Source organism: Argentina silus (genome assembly GCF_951799395.1).
Source record: "Argentina silus genome assembly, chromosome: 2".
NCBI classification, from domain to species: domain Eukaryota; kingdom Metazoa; phylum Chordata; class Actinopteri; order Argentiniformes; family Argentinidae; genus Argentina; species Argentina silus.
Window position 1 is genome coordinate 4145719 of NC_139656.1, and position 19747 is coordinate 4165465.

The 19747-nt window shown below is 46.7% G+C and overlaps 1 protein-coding gene across 1 annotated transcript in view; it reads left to right on the plus strand.

The window, feature by feature from the left end:
- Nucleotides 1–305: 305 nt before the first annotated feature.
- The window catches only part of nrg2a (neuregulin 2a), a 38068-nt gene continuing 18626 nt past the window's right edge, over nt 306–19747 (plus strand). The window contains exons 1-3 of the mRNA XM_083664902.1: nt 306–489; nt 6600–6765; nt 7607–7725. Of these exons, the coding sequence (XP_083521028.1) occupies nt 402–489; nt 6600–6765; nt 7607–7725 (373 nt within the window). The 5' untranslated portion in view covers nt 306–401. The remainder of the gene's footprint in view (nt 490–6599; nt 6766–7606; nt 7726–19747) is intronic.

A 19747-nucleotide genomic window follows, 5' to 3' on the forward strand; every position in this document is an offset into this window, starting at 1 on the left:
TTACAGCATTGTAATGGGAAATGCCTCCCTTGCTCACTCCCTCCCTCCCTCTCTCTGTCCCTTCTCTCGCTCTCTTTCTTTATTTCCTACCCCTTTCTTTCTTCTTAACTCTGTCTCTCTAACTTTTTCTTCCCCCCCCCCCCCCCCCCCCCACTCATCTATTCTTTCTCTCTCTCTCTCTCTCTCTCTGTCTCTCCCTCCCTCCCTCCCTCCCTCCCTCCCTCCCTCTGCAGTGCAGTGAGTAGGTGTTTCCCTGCTGTGGGTGATTGGTGCTATATAGGAGGGGAGACACTCTGACAGGCTCAGAGTCTGGCGCCCGCTTGCCACAAGCTCCCCATAGGACTACCTGTTTTTTTCAGTTTCTTTTTTGGCTGAGAGGATTTACACTTTCTACGGACAGCATGTCGGAGGGGAGGAAGAGGGAGAGGAAAGAGAGGAGAAAGAACGGAGGGAGAAAGGGACGGAAAGAGGAGATTGATCCGACAAAAGGTAAAAAATGATGAAGGAGACTTTTGGAGGGAGGTGCGAGAGTGTGTCTTTGTCACGGGGTGGGAAGTGCAGGACTGGAGAAAGAATGTATCAGTTTGTCTCTCGTCAAAGCTTGACGCCAGGTTGTCGCATGGAAGGGATTCCTAATGCGCGTAGCATGTAGCAGCACATCTGGCTTTTGCAGTGTAGGTGCGCTGATGTGAGCTAATGTGACATTCGCGTGCGAGCCAAAATGAACGCTCTCCAACGAACTGGGGACCTCCATATGCACACAACACCCCCAAAACGCAGCTGTTTTGGAAACACTCTCACAGCCTTCGCAGGGTGTAACTCTTAATTATTTTCAGGCTCTCACATTGTACTGTACTTGCACTGCAAGTTTCCTCGTTTACAGCATAAAACAATCTTGTATTATCACGTTTTACATGTTTTCTCAATCCATGTTTTTGGCCAGAGTATATGGTGTACTGGACGACACATACTACACTGTTTCTCACAGTGTGACAATAGACCGTCCGTCAGAATACATTGAGACCCTGTCCTCTGCCTATCTCACTCCTGGCTGGTCTCAGTCATTCTTTTGCTGGAAGCTTCTTTGCCACTGGGACTGTATAGCAGCTGCTTGCTTGAGTCACAAACGCAGCAATGTGCTCTCTCACTGGCGGCGGCTGCAAGCCACAGCATGTCACTGCAGTTTGACCCGAGGTCGCAGGGAAGACCTTCCCCCATCTCAGAGATGCACGCTGCAGTACTCTGTCCCACACCAAACCATATGATTCAACACTCCCTTTAGGCACCGTACAGTCTGTGTCTCTGTCTCTGTCTCTGTGTCTCTGTGTCTCTCTCTGTCTCTCTCTCTGTCTCTCTCTCTGTCTCTCTGTCTCTCTCTCTCTCTCTCTCTGCCTCTCTCTCTGTCCCTGTCCCTGTCTCTCTCTCTCTCTCTGTCTCTCTCTCTCTCTCTCTCTCTCTCTCTCTGTCTCTGCCTCTCTCTCTGTCTCTGTCTCTCTGTCTCTCTCTGTCTCTCTCTGTCTCTCTCTCTCTCTCTCTCTCTCTCTCTCTGCCTCTCTCTCTCTCTCTCTCTCTCTCACACACACAATCACACACACACACACACACACACACACACACACAGTCTCTCACGAGCCGTGGTTTAATTATGAATTCAACACTGAATTGTGAGGATGTTATTTTGCCTCTTTGTGTCAGAGAGTTGGTTTTTTTTGGGCTGCATTATCTGTGGCCGTGTGTGTGTGTAACCCAGCCTGTGAACCCTCTCTAGGGGTTGTAAACCAGCACCTGTCCCCTAACTGCCCTCCTTCACTGGGGCGCGTCACACTGATGTCTGAAATGCCAGGCCTCTGGAGAGACACACACACTCAACAGAGACCTGGGAAGTCACACACTGATCTAAGACACCGTGACCAAATTAGCAAGTCAGAGGGACAAGGCACTGTATTGTACCGCAGCGTATTGTCTTACACTACACTCCCCACCTCCCATTCACCTCAGCCCATACTTAGATTTCTCCCTCTAATTTAGGGAAATTTCCCTGGCCTTGGAGCAGTCACACCTGGCCTGAAGGCTCACAGTCTCCTCTGCTGGATCAGGGGGCTCCGGAGAGCTTTAGTTGCATTCACTCAATCTAATCTTTTCGAGCAATGTTATTCCATCATTTTCACATCTGTCACCCTTGCTCTTACCACCAAATTCTCTCCAAGTAGTCTTTTATAAGTCTGCATGAAAAATCCATAATAGTGCAGGTTGCTTATGTAGCTCATTTACTTTGTTATGCCATAGTTTCCTCTCTCATTGACATGACTTAACTGTCAGTCATTGTCAGTCAACAGCTATTATGGGACTAAACCACAGTTTACCTGCAGGCAGTTTACCTGCCATCTGAAATATCCACCTTTCAGTTATAGTAGGTGTCCAATACAGTGGGCTGACCTCTTGCTCTGTTCATTTAAGCTTGCCCATAGCTCTGCATCTCCAGGTATGAACCAGCTAGTGTGTTTGGTGGGTATATTTGATCATATTGCGTATTTGGTGGGTATCATATTGCGTATGAAGACCCTGTGCATGACCTCCCTTAGAATATCTCAGGTCACTGCATCAGACAATGTGCCTTTTGAAACGGAGCAGTAGTATGTCGTAACATGATGGTAATCATGAGTGCTTTGTCTAGCAAAAAAGACAAAAGAGCGCCTAGGAGACATCAGTACATCAGTGCCTAACTTTGTACCTGATAATCTCTATCAAAACAATATGTAGATGTGATAGTTTGTTGTTTCGTGAAATATAAACCATACGTTATAGTCGTACGACAGGGTGTTTCCAACGCGGACTCCAATTTCTGATCTGATAGCCAAAACGAACAGTTTAAGACACACAATGAAAAACGGGAAACGGGATAGTTTCCGGTCCTAGCTGATGTCCGTGATTAACACGTATTAACAGTATTGACTTCCATGACCTTTGGCATCGTATTACCCCTCACGGCTTAAAACCTGTCACTGAACTACCTCTATTCTATTCTATTCTATTCTATTGAAAATGCTTTATTTATCCAACACGGGGCAATTGTGTTAGCAGGAATGCTGAAACATAAAAATGACACATAACAACGAACATAGGATCAACACACCAGGCTCCAGCCTCAACCACAACCTGGCCGGGGGAACGTTAGAATCATTTGATTTATTAGTTTCTAAGTGTTTTCACATCTGTATTTCCGATGACTGACTTGCATAATAAGGGTAGATCGTTTTTATTAGTGCTGCAGCAAGGACAACCCTCTGTTTAGTTAAGGTCTTGTAGAGTCTAGTGTACTGAGCTGAATCAGCTGAATAACGCTGTTCTCTGAGCATGCAAATACAGCTCACTAGGGTTTCCTCGGGCTATGCTCTCGTAATATTCCAGTAAAAGCGGATGTACCGTGTTTGTGTTGTCTGAGTTTGCATTTATTTTGTAGACAAACCTTGGTTTAACATTTATTTCCTCAATGTTTCCGATTTACAAAAGCACGGCGACCTGATCCGAGGTAGAATTAGAAAAGTAGGTTGTAGTTCACTCCTAATATGAAGAGAGCGGTGTTTTATCTACTGGTGTTGTTTGTCTTGTATTGTGCTTGATTTGTCTTCATCAGGAATTGCAAGGACACGGGGAGGCCATCACAGTGAGGGGTTGGTGCTACTGTAGCTTAGTCTGACTATACCTAACCAGCTAGACTTGGCAGGAGGTCATCGCAGAACTTTGCGTCTGCTCTGTGACCGTTTCAGAAACCCCTCCCCACGTTGAGGTTAAACCTGAGGATGAGTTGGTATCTCACTAAGCCTCATCTGGCCTGCCCCAGTATCTCTGTGTGTGTGTGTGTGTTTACCCCCTGCCGTGAGAATGATCATTAGCCCTTCTTTTTGAACCTAACAAGAAGTTGTTGACAGTTCTCTGTCCTCTCTAAGCGGTTTCTAACGACGGTTGTTGGGTAAATGGTGGTGCAAGAGTTGTGCAGCTGGTGTTGCACTAAAATAATGTCCCATTGATCTATGCTATAGGGTATATATTCTGATTATACATCACCTTGTGTTTGATCTCAGCAAACCAAGTTTCAAGCAAAAAGTACAGACAACTTGTTTTGAAATTACTTTGGTAATTCAGAGACTGGAATAATTCTTGTTCGATCGACTGAACCCATAGCCACTCCCTATAAATCTTGGCATACACAAATGCTTCTATCAGCAATGGAAAATTGAACACTACGTCAGTATTTGAGAATTATGAGGATAGAATGGCGCTCTTTGAATAGGGTAAGTGGTATTGATGTCTTTTGTACATTAGCTGGTGTTCCTAAAGACTGATGCTCAAAACATCTAGCTGTATGATATTGTTGCAATGTATTCCAAATGTGATTAATGTGAATGATTAAATTCATATTGTGTACGGTTAAGCTTCTTGCCAAATAATGCTAATCCATAGTTCACCACGGAACGCGCCTCCTGTGGGGTTAGCTAGGGAAGTGGTCTAAAGTGATTTGGGGGAGGGTGAGAGTCAAGAGCTACAGTAACATCTGAAGAGAAGGGTCTGTGTACTGTAGGATGGCCAGCAACTCTGGCCACTGTCGTGGCGATACCAGGAATGTCATTCCACCCTTATAGGGATGGACGTGACCGGAGTAGTGGAGAGCAGAGGAGGTTGGATGTAAGCTCTGATCGTGACCTGCAGATAGACACAGGACCAGAAGATTTATCGCCATGGCCGCTACACTCTCCTCCAGGCGTTGTCCTCCTGACAAAAGGGGTTAGACAGCTTAGTCAGGCCCAGTATCAAACACTACCAAGATATCTTCTCAATTAATAAATGAGTATGCTATGCTTGTATTGCAAAGAAGTGAACACTGAGGGGTATTGAATGTCTCCTGACTTCTGACCCATATCAAGCTGATTATTTCCTCACGGTACATTTACAAGTGACTCCACCACACTGCAGACAGAGCGCTACGTCGGGGAGAATTGCTCTGAGCTGTGTTTCTGAGAACACCGTTGAGTATTAGTGTTGCATTAGAGGAGGCCACCTACGTCAGGAAACTCACCTCACTGCTCACTAAACACACTCATTGTCAAACCTCGCCATACCATGAAGACCTCAATATCCCCTGCTAATTTCCACAGAGAAACATGAGAAATGTAAGAGTCATTTTCTTTTTTTCTTTTTTTTTCTTTTTTTTTTAGCACAGACAGATCGCCGGTCTTTACTAGGCCGGGGAAGTGGGCCAATCACTCAAAAATGAGGACAACTGGTGATTATTTTTGGTGCGCATCCATCTGGAATTTTTTATTGAAGTCCTTACCTATGTATACTTCTTTGTTGCCTGTCATCTCTTTTTGTTGTGCTTTTGTTTGTATGAGACACCAATGGTCATATCCAAAACCAAACAACTGTGATCACCTTTGAAGAGCATTAAAGTAGCTTGTGCTGTATGTCTGTGGAGTAAAGAAAACAGATCAATGTGAAGAGTCAGAGACTGAAGCATGAGGGAATTACTGAGATATACTACAATATCAGTTGCTGTGATAATGTGAGTGTGTAACAGAGGGAGAGTGAGAGAGAGACCCCCTAATCCGAAACACCCTCATCTTTTGGGCTACCTTGAATATGGCGAAGGCACGCGTGAACACGCACGTTGATGGGGAGGGGAAAGAGAAGGGAATCGTATTGGGATTAAGCAAGACCTCATCTTGAGAAGCCCCTCCCCTTTACCCCTGTTCACCCCTCCCCTCTGCACCCTGGGAGAGTCCTCAACATGTGTGCAGCTGTCAGCTGTGACAGCAGGCCAGAGACTGCAGGCCAAGGAGACAGCCAACTTTACAGCTACAGCCCATCTTCCCCCCACCCCCCCACCCGGTCTGTGGTTCTGTCCTGTTCTGTCTGAGGCTCAGTCCTGCAGCTCTGTTCTAATGCCTGTTCTCTGGTCATCAAGTGACAGCACTGACAGGCTCCTACATTGCTTTACAGTATAGGGTTCAGTCTGGACATGTGCCCATGTGATGGACATATACAAGTACTTCAGGGGAGGCTGGTGGAGGTAGAAATGGAAGGACAGGCTCATTGTAATGCATGGAATGGAATGAGGAATGGTTTCAAACACGTGTGATTGATATACATTCTCCACCTAACTCAGCCCCATTAGCTCTCAGATGGCATACATTGGTCATCTCAGTGGTGGGAATAATCTAACAGTAAAATGTGTTAGGATTGGTTCTGAAATTCTGTCATGAGAAATATTGAATGCTCCTTCCAGGCTTTGTGTCTCGTGTGAAACGTAGACACAGTCAGACTGTGGGGAAGCCTGTAGTGGCTCTGGTGACCTCATCTGGCCATCTGAGAGAGTTGGTGGCTGAGCTCCCGGTGACATGGAGGGGCCATATGCCATCTGTCTCTCTCTCTCTCTCCCTCTCTCTCCCTCTCTCTCTCTCTCTTTCTCACACACTCTCTCTCTCTCTTACACACACATACTGTATGTTATATCTGAATGAATCGAGAATGCAATCAATAACAAGATGTGTACTGTATAGTCTATAACATCAACTCTCTCTCGTTTTTCTCTCACCTTGTAGCTGCGGCCCCAAAGTTGAGGCGGATGAGAAACCCATTGATGGTGGACGAGGGAAGCAGGCTCACGGTCAAGTGTGAGGCCACGGGGAACCCCACCCCTACCTACAGATGGTTCAAAGATGGCAGCGAGCTCAAGAAAAGCAAAGAGATCAAAATCAAGTCCAGCCTGTGAGTACAAATTATCCATGTAGCCCGTAACACATTTAGCATGTGGCTGGAAGTCCCACCACAGAACACATGTCACAAACCACAGCTTAGCAGTAATTTCTCAGTCAGTTTACTCCTAATGCTTTTACCAGGTGACCCGAGGCTGAAATGCCTATTTGAAACTAAAACATCAAAATTAGAGACCTGTGATTTATGACATGGGAGGTAGAGTGCTATATCTCAGGAGTTTATGGGCAAGTTCTTTAATGTGAGGAATAACAGTGAAGGCGTTGTGCAGCGGAACGTTGGAGACCGGCTCTGTTACTGGCTTGACTGAATAGGACCTTGCTCGATTTGTTTTACAATAGTGTTCAATATCGCAAAACTTAAGATGGTTCATTTTTCATTCTATCCATAAAGACGAAGCTTTAGCCACTACATTACTCCTGTATCAATAGCTTTTCTCAGCTATAGACGTATCTGTTAGCTTTACCCACTTCCACTACAACCTGATGATAGTTAATAGTTCTATGGGCCGATACAAGGGGAAGACATCATAAAGCCAAGGACCCCTTTTATAACGCACTAGATAACTGTCAGATTCTGTCCTATCCAAAGTACTACAGTGACCTCACATTACATTAAAACCCACTCAGAGTGACTGGCTTTTTATGCCCAACAAAGCTGGTTTGTGTGGAGACGTCCTCCACTGGTCCTGTTGCTAAACGAGAGGTGTTAGACTGTTGTCTGCTCCTCTGTCCCCAGTCTCTTGTTGTTGTTGTTGTTGTTGTGTTCCTGTTCTATTTCCTCCTCTGCCCTTGATTCCCCTGACTCAGCTGTTTGTGCCCTCCGTCTCCCACAGGAAAAACTCCAGGGTCCAGATCAGCAGAGCAAAGCTGGAGGATTCTGGGAATTACACGTGTGTGGTGGAGAACCTTTTGGGGAAAGAGAACTCCTCAAGTGCTGTTCAAGTCCAAAGCAGTGAGTAGATCGAGCACTTGATGTGTCTGTTGGAGTACTGAACATGGGCTGAACACAGGTACAGGCCTGTTTTTGAGTTTTTGGCTGGAACAGGGACGTACTTTAAAATAGCACATCGGATATTTTCTGTCTAGCAAACCTTGAGAGTTGGAGTTGTGATGTAGGTTATTTTTGATCCTGGTTAAAGCTTTAGATGTCTACGTCTCCCCAGAAATATGTTGGTTCCCTTTGATAAATGTGGTATAAATAGTTGTAACAATATCCTCGCGTGTGTGTGTGTGTGTGTGTGTGTGTGAGTGTGTATTTGTGCACTTTTGCGTATTCCTTTGTCTATGAATGTGTGTGGCCGTCTATCAGCAGCAGAGCTTCCTTGAATCTCTCCCCCTACTTCCTCCTCACAGTGGCATCACTGTCTTCCCTGTCTTGTGCCAAGATGACTGATTGCCGCACAGAGCGGAAGGGTGTGTGTGCGTGTGTGCGTGTGGCGCGTATGTGCGTATATGTCAGTCTGTCTGTGTATATGTGAGCTGACAAGTCTCATTGTGTTACAACACACTCCTAGTTCCGTCGTGCTCTAGGGGGGCAGGCAAGACAGGGCGTATCGGGGGTGGTATGCCCACAGGCTGGGGGAGGGGCTCACCCAGACAACATCAATAAGAAGACATGGCGGCAAAATATTTGTGAATGCTGAGGTAAACTTGTCTCGCTACGTTTACCCAACAATGGGAGGTTGATACAGCGGTTGTGAAAAAAACCCAAACTTGTATGATGAATGCCTTGTATTGAATGTGTGTGATAAGATAGAGAGCCTTGTTTTCCCAACCCTCTCACACTTGACAGGTGGTCTAGAAGGAATGTTTTTTTATTTTATTTGTATTTTCTTTATTCTGCACAATATAATTGATGCTTTCTTGTTCATGTGAGGAAGAGAGGAGTATGATTCATTTGAGCCACTGACTCGCTTTTTGCAAGCTGACTTGCTTTTCATCCTAAGGTCATAAGAGAAATGGCTACTGTGGTAAAAGGCTGCAGTGGTGTTTGCCTGCTGCAGTGTGTTGCTGTAGCAGTATGTAGCCGCAGTATTATCTGTGTATGTGTGCCTGCTAGAGAGAGAGAGAGAGAGGGGGGGTGGGGGGTGGAGAGAGAGAGAGAGAGAGAGGTGAGTGTAAAAAAAGAGAGAGAGAGAGAGAGAAAGATAGAGAGAGGGGTGAGTGTAAAAAGAGAGAGAGATAGCGAGAGAGAGAGAGAGAGAGATGAGGAGGAGGAGGAGACCCAGCTGCTTTGCAGAGGAGACTGTTTCACACCCATTTTAGAACGCAGTCAGAGTTTGCTGGCTTTGTCCACAGAGGCAGCCAATGGCACACGCTTTCTGGTGCACACAGCCAGTCAGGTTCTGGGACACCCAATCTCATTCTCTCACTATTGCACTAGTGGCTAGGCACATATATTAGTCACCTCCACCCCAACACACACACACACACACACACACACACACACACACACACAGACACACACGTGCGTGCATGTTTTGGGGTGAGGTGGAGAGGAGAAATGGAGCTGCTTTTAATCTCTGACAGGGCCTCTCTCTCCATGAGCTGGACACACTGTCCATGTGCATAGACTGATAGATAGATAGATAGATAGATAGATAGATAGATAGATAGATAGATAGGTACTTTATTGATCCCCGAGGGGAAATTAAGGCGTTCCAGCAGCTCACATCACAAACAACAACAACAAAATAAAGTGACAATAGAATAATAGAATGAAAGCATGAACTGAGTCTCAACTGATGCTTAATGGAATGGTGTGTGTGTGTGTGTTGTGTGTGTGGTGTGTTATCATGTGTACCCCCGCTTTTTTTGATTATAAACAAGATATGGGGAAGGCACCCTCAGTAGTGTTAGTGTACACCCACAACACCCCCTAGGCATGATCACACACACACACACACACACACACACACACACACACACACACACACACACACACACACACACACAGACCCTGAGATCTAGGGGCCATGGGTAATGAAGACAAACAGCACCTAGTCCCAGCACCATCATTCCTCTCCCCCAGAGGCATCTAATACTGCACATGGCTGCCTCTCAACACTGTCTGCTCTGTTGGAGACAGGCCCATGGAAGCCATCGCTCATCCCCACCACACACTGACCTGTGGAGACCTGCCACCACCACCACCACCACCACCACCACCTCCACCATCACCCTCCCCTTACTGCTCTTTGCTCAGAGAACTCCCCTGTGCCCGTCTGGGGCTCCTCTCTCTGTCTGAAGTCAGTCAGCCACCAGGGAGGGCCCTGTGCATGGTGGTCTGACTGAAGTGTGTGTGTGTGTGTGTGTGTGTGTGTGTGTGTGTCTGTGTCTGTCTGTGTCTGTCTCTCTGTGTCTGTGTCTGTCTGTCTGTCTGTCTGTCTGTGTGTGTGTGTGTGTGTGTGTGTGTGTGTGTGTGTGTGTGTGTGTGTGTGTGTGTGTGTGTGTGTGTGTGTGTGTGTGTGTGTGTGTGTAAACAGTGGTGGGGGGTGGGGGTTAAGTTCACAGGTCAAAGAGAGGGAGAGGACAGGGTAGGAGTCCCCTGTGATCTTCTGGCACAACCGTTCCACCGTCAATTAGAACCACTACATTTATTTCCACTTTGGTGCGTTTAATATGGAGGAAATCCTACCGTTTAAAACCTTGCATGATCACTCTGTTATTGTGTGTGAAGTGTAGAAATCTCAAGCACATGATACTGCATCTGAACTCAGGGAGGTGTGTTGGGAATGAATAAATAATCAATTAGATGAAGAGTACCAAACAGCCTGATCCATAGCCTTACTATGTCAGTGATGAAAGCTGGCTCAACATGGCTAACCACCTGAGCACATGGCAATCTGGATTCATCACTTAACAAGAAAAATGGGGGGATGGGGAATAGAGTTATTGAGAGTTACAGATTTATTGTAGGGATTGGGGAGGGGGGGGGGTGGGGGGGGAGGGGTGGGGGGTTGGGGGGGGGGTCGTGATGGGAGGCAATTTTCTGTCAAGCATTGAGACATTCTGTGGACATTCAGGGTCACCGTTTTAACTCCAGAAAATATTTTTCTTTCATATGCAATTATTCACAACAGTTGGCTATTATTCATGCTGCAAGACCAGGCATCAGTGCAGGGTAATGCTTCACCGTAGAGCCACTAATCCAGTAAGAAGAACATGTTTTGCAAATGTCATGTTTGGGGAAAAAATAAGCGCAGCTATTTCTGCAGAAAACGACACTGAAAGGGAACTTTCCTCCTCTCATGCATTTTTAACAAAGGCAACGTATCGTGGCACTACGCCAATTGTGCAGTGTACAGATAATATGAAATGGCCGGTCTTCCAGCGAGATTTCACTCACGTCACTTTGTTTCACCGGTAAAAGAACACCCGTTGTCAACAGAAAACGTCCCTGCCAATTGTCGTTTTTTTTCAGCTGGGCCCGTCACCATGTTGGTCTATAGTCAGTCCTCAGTCCTCTGCGTGTTTTGCATGCATCATCTTTTAGGCAATCCGTCTGCATCTGTTTAAGCTATGTAGCCATACAGTGGAATGTCCTTATTTGCAGATGTTTTCCCTTCATGTTTCTCTCATTGATAATGTCACCACTGACCTTGTTGCTAAGGAGAGTTTACCTGCACGTTGGAAACCTGGGTAACCTTCTACATCGCGATGTTGTCCCTATCAACCTGTGTAGTAACGCCCTGTGTACTCTCATAACAACGGTGTACTAACTGTACTATGTTGTGACATAGTCATTAGGTAATCTCATGGTTTGTGGTCGTACTCGAGTGCAGTAAGGAACAGTTATTTCACTTCTGTAATAAAAACAAACTGCTCGACTCCATTACTATACAATTACAACGTACTAATGTACTATGTAACCGCATGTTGATACTATACTAGTCCTGACAACACCTCGCGCCACAATCCGCAGGTCGATGACAATGTGAGCATTTGCAGGGCAATGAGCAGTGGTAGTTACTCCTGCAGGTTGCTCCGCTCCACGTGGCAGGGGGAGGCTCAGATAGCAGCCCCCGGCCGTCTCCTGCAGGCTGCTGTGTTGTGATAAGCGTTTTGTGAGGCGCCCGCGCGTCCGCAGGCAGAGGGTCGCGTCCCTAGGGGGCGCTGCACACAGCCCCACAGAGAGAAGCGCGTGAGCTCCGAGGAATGTGTTGATGGAAAACGCAGCTGGGCGCTGATTGTTCCAACCTCATCAGTCATGCTGGGGCCCACCAGCAGCAGTTGAACACACACATGCACACACACACACACGCACACACACACACACACGCACACACACACACACACACAGATACACACATACACTTACACGCTCCCCCTCCCCATGTAAATGCTCAAGCCAAACACACCTGCCCCTCTCATACAAAACCATCTATTTCTCCATAACTTCACTAGAAACATATAGTTAGTTCTGTTCTAATACATATACAGCTGTGCTCCAACAGAGAGCTGTTCTGTTTTTCTTTCATTCCCCTTTCTGTCCCTCTCTCTCTATCATTTTCCTTCAATCTGATTCCTTTCCTGCAAAACAAATCCTGACATCTCTCTCTGATATACATACAGAAAAACCTACAGAATTTGAACAAGACAATGCCCCCCCCCTCCTGCTCCCCCTCCTTCTCTCCATTGTAGAAAACAGACACCTCACTCACCCTGACAGCGCAAACGACAAGATTAACTGGGCTCAAATGACGCTAGAAATCTTTTTTGGATGTTAGCTGCAGCCGTGGCTGAATGTGAAGTACCTGTAAGCCAATCGATGCCATTGATTGGTGTGGGCGAGCAGCGGTGGCCATGTCAGAGGAGAGCAGGCCCTCACTCAGGGAGATTCATGCCAAGCTCTCTGTATTTACAGTCCACTGGAGAACACCCTGACAGAGGCCCTCATTCAGCACAAATGGACACACTTCACATAAACACACCCTAACAAAAAGACAGCATATCACCGCTCTGTTGTTTCAGACACTTTATGTGTGTGTGTGTGTGTGTGTGTGTGCGTGTGGTGTGTGTGTCTGTGTCTGTGTCTGTGTCTGTGTCTGTGTGTGTGTGTGTGTGCGTGTGATTTTTGTGCGTGCGTGCGTGCATGCGTGCGTTCGTGTGTCTGTGCGCGTGCTTGTGTGTGTTTGCGGGTGATGTGTGATAATGACATTCCCAGAGTGGTGATCATTTGGGGGTCCGTGTACCCCCCGACCCCATGCTTCTCTGTGATCATGCACTTGAGTCTGTTGGGGGCGTGTTGGGGGCACCCTGGTCCATAAAGGTGTCTCTGGCCACATGAGAAACACATATTTACCATTCCTCTGCTTAACTGAAGTGTTGCCCTTTGTAGTTTGCCTGCCACAGCTGTCCCCCCCAACCCCCACCCCCATCCCCCCATCCCCCAGCCTCCTGTTGCTGGTGGTCTCGCCCCAAAAGTATTCATTACTTCATTAAATCTCCTGGGGTAGTGTGAGGGCTTCTTCCCTGGGTCCTGTTTTCGATATCAGCTATGAGAGAGGAGTCAGGGGTTAGTGTACGGAGTGGAGTGGAGAGCTGTTGGTCAGTGAACACTGATGGGGTTGAGTTGCAGGGCTGTGTGTTGACTGTGGCCCGTGGTGTGTGTCTGGAGCTGGGGCCTGGGGTGGGTAGGTAGGTAGGGGGCTGGGGCCTGGGGTAGGGGGCTGGGGTAGGGGGTTGAGTCACGGTTCTCCTGGGCTGGGTCAGGTTGGTTTGGCCTCTCTGTGCTCAGTGACCCCTCCACTGTTAGTTTGTCCTCTGGCCGTGGAGTGGGCCAGCACCATCTGCCACCACGCAGCAGGGCTCTGATGCCCAATTTCACGGCGGTCAGAGAGCGTGGGCGGTGCGCGTGTTTGGGAGGGATGGAGGGTTGAGGCTTGGGTGGATCCAGAGCGGACCGACTTTCTGCGCGGAACACACACTGCTGACACTGCTGTCTGTCTGTCAGTCTGTCTGGAGAGGGAAGCTCTAGAAAGAAGACTTTCTCATGGGCGTACCGCGGGACAGAAAACAAGGCATGAAGCTGCTTTGAATATCTTTTGAATATGGTGCAGGTTTGCTAAGCCTGCGCTAGCTGCTACAGTTACCAGTGTGAACTGAAGAGGGGGAAGGGAGAGGGCAGTGGACAGGCATCGGATGGACCTGGATGTCTGCGTGTATCCTTTCCCTGTGCTGCTGTCTGTTGGTGAGGTGGGCGCAGAGGGTGGCACCAGACTGGGTTGCCATCCCCAGCGGGGCCCCAGGCTGCTGCGCTGCAGATGGGGCACTAGGGCAGGAAGGGGCCTCCTCTTGCTCCTCCCCACCCTCCTCCTGCTCCTCCTGGGCCTGGGAGCCTGGCTCCTGCTGCGCCGGGCGCTAGCTCAGGGCTCCACGCGCTTTAAAACCCCCGGCCGTCTGGATCTGAGGGGAGGAGAGGAAGAGGACAGTTACCCTCAGACACACGCCACTCCAGACAGGATAGTGACAACGGGGGGGACCACAGACGGGCCCAGAGGTGGCTCTGAGAGTAGCGTGACTCATTGGGGGACACCCCTGTCTGGCCCTCTGGTACAGCTAACACCAGGCCTGACTACTCCCAGTCTGCTGCCCACCCAATCCGCCCTGGTATCCATCAGCACCCCGCCCCAACTGAGTAAGTGCACTTTGCTTGTTTATATTTGCGACTGTTGTGCAATCCGCATAGTCTTTGATTTCCTTTGAATACTGTGAAGGATCGTGGCAGGCAAGACCAGGCATATCAGCTATGTCGTTGGAAAAGAGTAATAGGAGACCAGAATATAAAAGAAGACATGATGGGGGGGGAGATTAGGACAAAGTTCAGAGCAGGCTCCATTTTGTACATTTCAAAACATTTTCTCTCTCTCTCTCTCCTCTCTCTCTCTCTCTCTCTCTCTTTCTCTCTCTCACTCTCTCATTTTCCCAAGCCTGACACTCTGCTTCCTATATAATATATATAATTCCACAATAATTCTCTGTGTTGTGTCTGTTTATTGCAGTAATCATGTTGAACGTTGCAGTTTGTACAGTTCCACTGCTACAGAATAGAAGCGTGACACACTGCACCTCCTGCAACGACTGTTGTCTCGTGTTTTTCCTTATATCCCATTTCCATCTTTGCAACATTCCTTATTCCATTCCGTGCATTACAATGAGCCCCGTCCTCTGACTTCTACCTCAATCAGCCTCCACTGGTCTCACCCCAGTCTCAGCCACGCACCCGACTGGCAGTGTGTCATATTATCGTAGAGATGTGAGCCCCCCGTGCCCTGTGGCGTAAGAAAACTATTGCTACGAAAATGATCTTGTGGTCCCCTCTCTTCTTTAAGCGTTGACCGTATGTAATACTTTATCTTCCTTTCGTAAATGAACCCGTGGTCCATGCACACATAAAAGGAGAGACGGCAAGAATCCCCCCGCAAGAGAGGGATGTTACACATAATGGAAAACACACAAATGCACCAAGAATGCATGCAGTATAAATTGACCCCTAGCAAAGTGATAAGAGATCTCGGTTCTAGCTGTAACGAGAGACATCTTAGAAATTCCAAGCCAAGAGTAGGGAATGAGGGAGGGGGTGGGGTGTGTGTGTGTGTGTGTGTGGGGGGGGGGGGGGGGGGGCATTAAGGGCTTTTACGCGGATATACAGACTTGACATTGGCGTGAATTATGTCAGGGCTGTTGGAGACTCACCAGCCTCTCTTCATCTGTCAGTTGATGGTGCTTGCACTTTCAGACCTTTACTCTATGACCTGAACTTGGTTTATTCCATTTCAGACATATGACTTATGACCTGCATCCACCCTAAACTAGAAATCTGAAGACAGTGTCATATTATTTTTTCAAGTAAATTTCCTCATTGTTTGTGTAATGTAATCATATTGCCCTCAGAGTTAATGCATTTTATTATGTCAGCTGTATTATTCTATCTAGAGCAACTTGCGAAGCTGGTGGAGGTAGAAATCAGAGGACGGGCTCATTGTAATGCATGGAAGTTCTCCTCTTATGATATAAATGATACTCTTCTGTATATGACTTCACCACTTTCCATGGAGAAAGATTGGCAATGACTATGGGTGGAACTTCAATCGATACGTCTATTGTCTGCATATTCATAACTATTCTCGTCTTGCTGCAGTACGTGGTACCGTTTCAATAACCGCTGGATTTTTCTTCTGAAATTATTTCGGGGTTAAGATAATTCTACCATTTACATACACTGAACCTACTGGCCCTAGTAATGACTACCCAGCTAATGTACTCTACTGAACTGTATGTAATCACTCTGAAGTTGAGGTTTGTGAGGTGCAGGGCTGGGATCCAGTACATGCACTACTCTAGTTGCTCTGAGCCTGTGCACAAAAGAAGTACCTCAAGCAGAAAAAACACAGCGCAACAGGGACCTCTCCTTTCATTTTTACGACTTTCCTAGAACCCTTTGGAGAGCACGGAAAGACAGACATGTTTATGAAGGTTTCCAGATGGCCCCCTCGCACCCCCAGTTTTTCTGTTCAGTTCTCGGACCATAAAGGATTTATCAAACTCAGTGGCGAGGCCTGTTGGCTTTAGCCTCGCTAATACTGGAGAAACTCAAGTCAGGCCTTGGATTACAGGGCTAGGACAGCAGAAACCTGCTTGAAAGACCAGGTAAACTGGCCTAACCCTAAATAAGGATCAGGATGATAATGGAGGCAGGCCCTGTGACAGGGGAGCTGATCTATACCTGGGCTCTCAGTCATGACTATGAGTGATGAGTGTCAACCAGGATAAATAGTTGAAAAGACCCCTGCCCTTGGTCTTACGAACCTTTACTTATAGAATGAGTCAAACCTTAGGCATTAAAACGAATGATTTAATGATTGTGACTATGAATTTCATCTAGCATACTGGAGGTTTTAGCTATGTGATTGGTAAACTGTCTCAAGGCAGGTGGAAACAGTTGTGACCCAGCTGTTCAGGCTGAGCCAGGATATACTGAGGTTCACCTCACCAAGTCAATTTCCTGTATGTGCAAATATACTTGGCCAAATAAAAGAATTCGGATTCTGACACTGATTCTGACCCAACCTTAGACAGAGAGTGAGAGAGAAGGAAAGCTCCCTCTTTCTGTCTCCTAGACTTAGACACCGTGATCAGGCTGAAGCCTCTCGTTTGTCTCCCATTTTTAGCTTCCCCATTTCTGTCCTGTCCTGCCTCTGGGGGATAAATGCAGATAAAAGCACTGTCACTGTGTTCTGCCGCTGGAAAGAGGACAGCAAGAAAGAAATAGGAGGGGGGAGATCTTACACTCAAACTTCCTTACTCTAATGAGACATTGCTTTTTTCATTTTCCCTAATGTGTTTTGTAGAGAACTAATGCGGTCCACTTTATCCCTCCCTTGATCATCAGTTGTACAGCTGACAGTGATACTGAAGAGGATGCTTTATTTAGATGCATGAAAGCTGCCAGTTTTCTCCACGCGCTGTGTTGCTGTCTTACCTGAAAATCCCCACTCAGACATTCGACTTACTCCCCTCCCTAAACCCCCCCCCCCCCCCCCCCCGCGCCCACCACCCCCCCTTCCCGAAGCACATGCTGCCTCAGCAGGTAGTCACAGTGAAGTTGAGTTGGGCTCAGGGAAAGAAAAAAAAAAGTGTCAAAATAGTGGAATTAGGGCTTCTGTGTGCAGTATACACTGCTGCACCTGTCAGGACTGACTGTCAGCCTGTACTGTAGCAGACATAAACAGGAATAGGAACAGGTCTGGCCTCCACCCATGCTGTTACTCAGGTACAACCGCCATTCACAGGTATTTACCCAAAGGCACCCTGTTGTCGGAAAAAGTGAAGTCAGACCTGTGTTTCAGTAATATATGGTTCCATTCGTTACATGTCATAACTGTTATGTAATTATTGGCTATCAGTTTCAGTTCCTTTTGCCTGAAAGCTGTTCAACCTCCTTTACTGAATGTGCGATTTAAAAGGTTCAGCAAAGACACGTTGTGGATCCGGAGAGGCTGGCTGAGGTAGAAATCGGAGGACGGGCTCATTTGTAATGCATGGAATGGAATGAGGAATGGTATCTAACGTGTTTGATTCCATTGCATTCATCACAATGAGCCCGTCCTTCGATTTCTGCCTCCACCAGCCTCCCCTGTTGTGGATACAATCCTCAGGATAATGGTATTGTCAGCCATGATGGACAGTATATTAGAAATATAAACTTTATGAATTTAGATGAAGGAGTGCTTTATTTGTATTCTGTGTAAAAGGGAGTACAGTGGAACCTCGAGATACGAATGCCCCAATTTACGAATGTTTTGAGTTACAAATTGACATTTCGTAGAATTTGTGCTCTGAGATACGAATCCTTTGTTTTCGCGAGAAGTGGCAGCCGCGCGCGAGATCTGGCAGCTGCCTGCACACGAACCCTTTTTTAAAAAAAAATTGAGATACGAATGTTTTGACTTACGAAGGAAGTCTCGGAACGGATTAAATTCGTATCTCGAGGTTCCACTGTACTCCTGTCTCTGGTTGTCAAAGACACTTAAATCACATACAGTCCAATAACATAGCAGGGCTAACCCTAACCCTAACCCCACATATGAACATCCCATCTGGTAGTGAGGGTAGTCTACAGAGGGCTCAGTAATAAAGAGTATAAAGCTCTTGGATGACAGGATGACATTAACAGTGTTCTGGTGTAACTGAACAGTCTACATTGATATTCACACATGGATAACTAGGACACTTCAATGTCATTCATTTGTTATGTCAGAGGCTGCCTTCATTCCACAAACACAGTAACAGGTGTTTATGGTGCAACAAGGACACATTGACTGATTTTTTAACACAGTTATTAATGATCATAAAAATCCATTTGCTAATGATCAGAATAATTGATTTCTCATGAATTAGATATAATACGATATTTTGACACTACAAAATAAATGAACTAACTAAAACATGCAAAGAGGATGAATCTGTATTGCAAATGAGAGAGCATGTGTTATAGCGTGACTTAAAAAGAGAGACATAAGTGCTCTCTCCTTGCTCCAATTAAGTTTAAAGAGCAGCGGTTAACCTACGTCATTAGACCTGCTTGGGTAAACAAGTAGAAGAGCCGGCATAAACTGTGTGTGTGTGTGTGTGTGTGTGTGTGTGTGTGTGTGTGTGTGTGTGTGTGTGTGTGTGTGTGTGTGTGTGTGTGTCTGTGTGTGTGTGTGTGTGTGTGTTGGCAGGCCAGGGCTGAGGGCCAGTCTCAGAGCACCTCACAGACGGGAGAGGAGAACACACACTCTGTTTCCTGATAGATTCACCTGATGCAAATGAGGAATTGAAAGTGAATTGTCTCAATTCCATTGAAGTCAAAACAAAATGAACAAGCAACCATATGAATGAATCAGTTTGATTTGACATGGATCGTTTACTCCCACACTCCATACTAAGTGTACATATAATTATCTGTGTTGCAATACAGATTTCCTTTTACGTATAATCTGGCAAAAGATCTGGCCAAAGTGTGATTTTCAGTGCTTTGTGATGTAGGAGTCAGTCATCCTGCCTTACCGTCTTCTAACCAAAACACTAGAGCCGAGGGAGGGAGGGAGAGAGAGGGAGGGAGAGAGAGGGAGGGAGAGAGAGAGAGAGAGAGGGAGGGAGAGAGAGGGAGAGAGAGGGAGGGAGGGAGAGAGAGAGAGAAATAGAGAGAGAGAGAACTATAGAATGAGGTAATGAGAGAATGAGTCGTGAGGTCCTTGAAAAATGGACAGTTCCCTCTTGAAACAGGCTTTTAGTGCATTATCATTAGTAACGTTCTGTTTACATGTCTCTCAAACTCTTGCTGAGATAATGTTCTGTTCTGGCCCTTCGCCTAAAAAGTGACTGAATCCCCCTCTGGCTGTTTGTTGAGGAGCCCCAGTCTCATGCTCCATTTGAACTCTGCAAGTGTGAAATGTACAGAGGCATACGGGGGGAGATTACCAACGTCG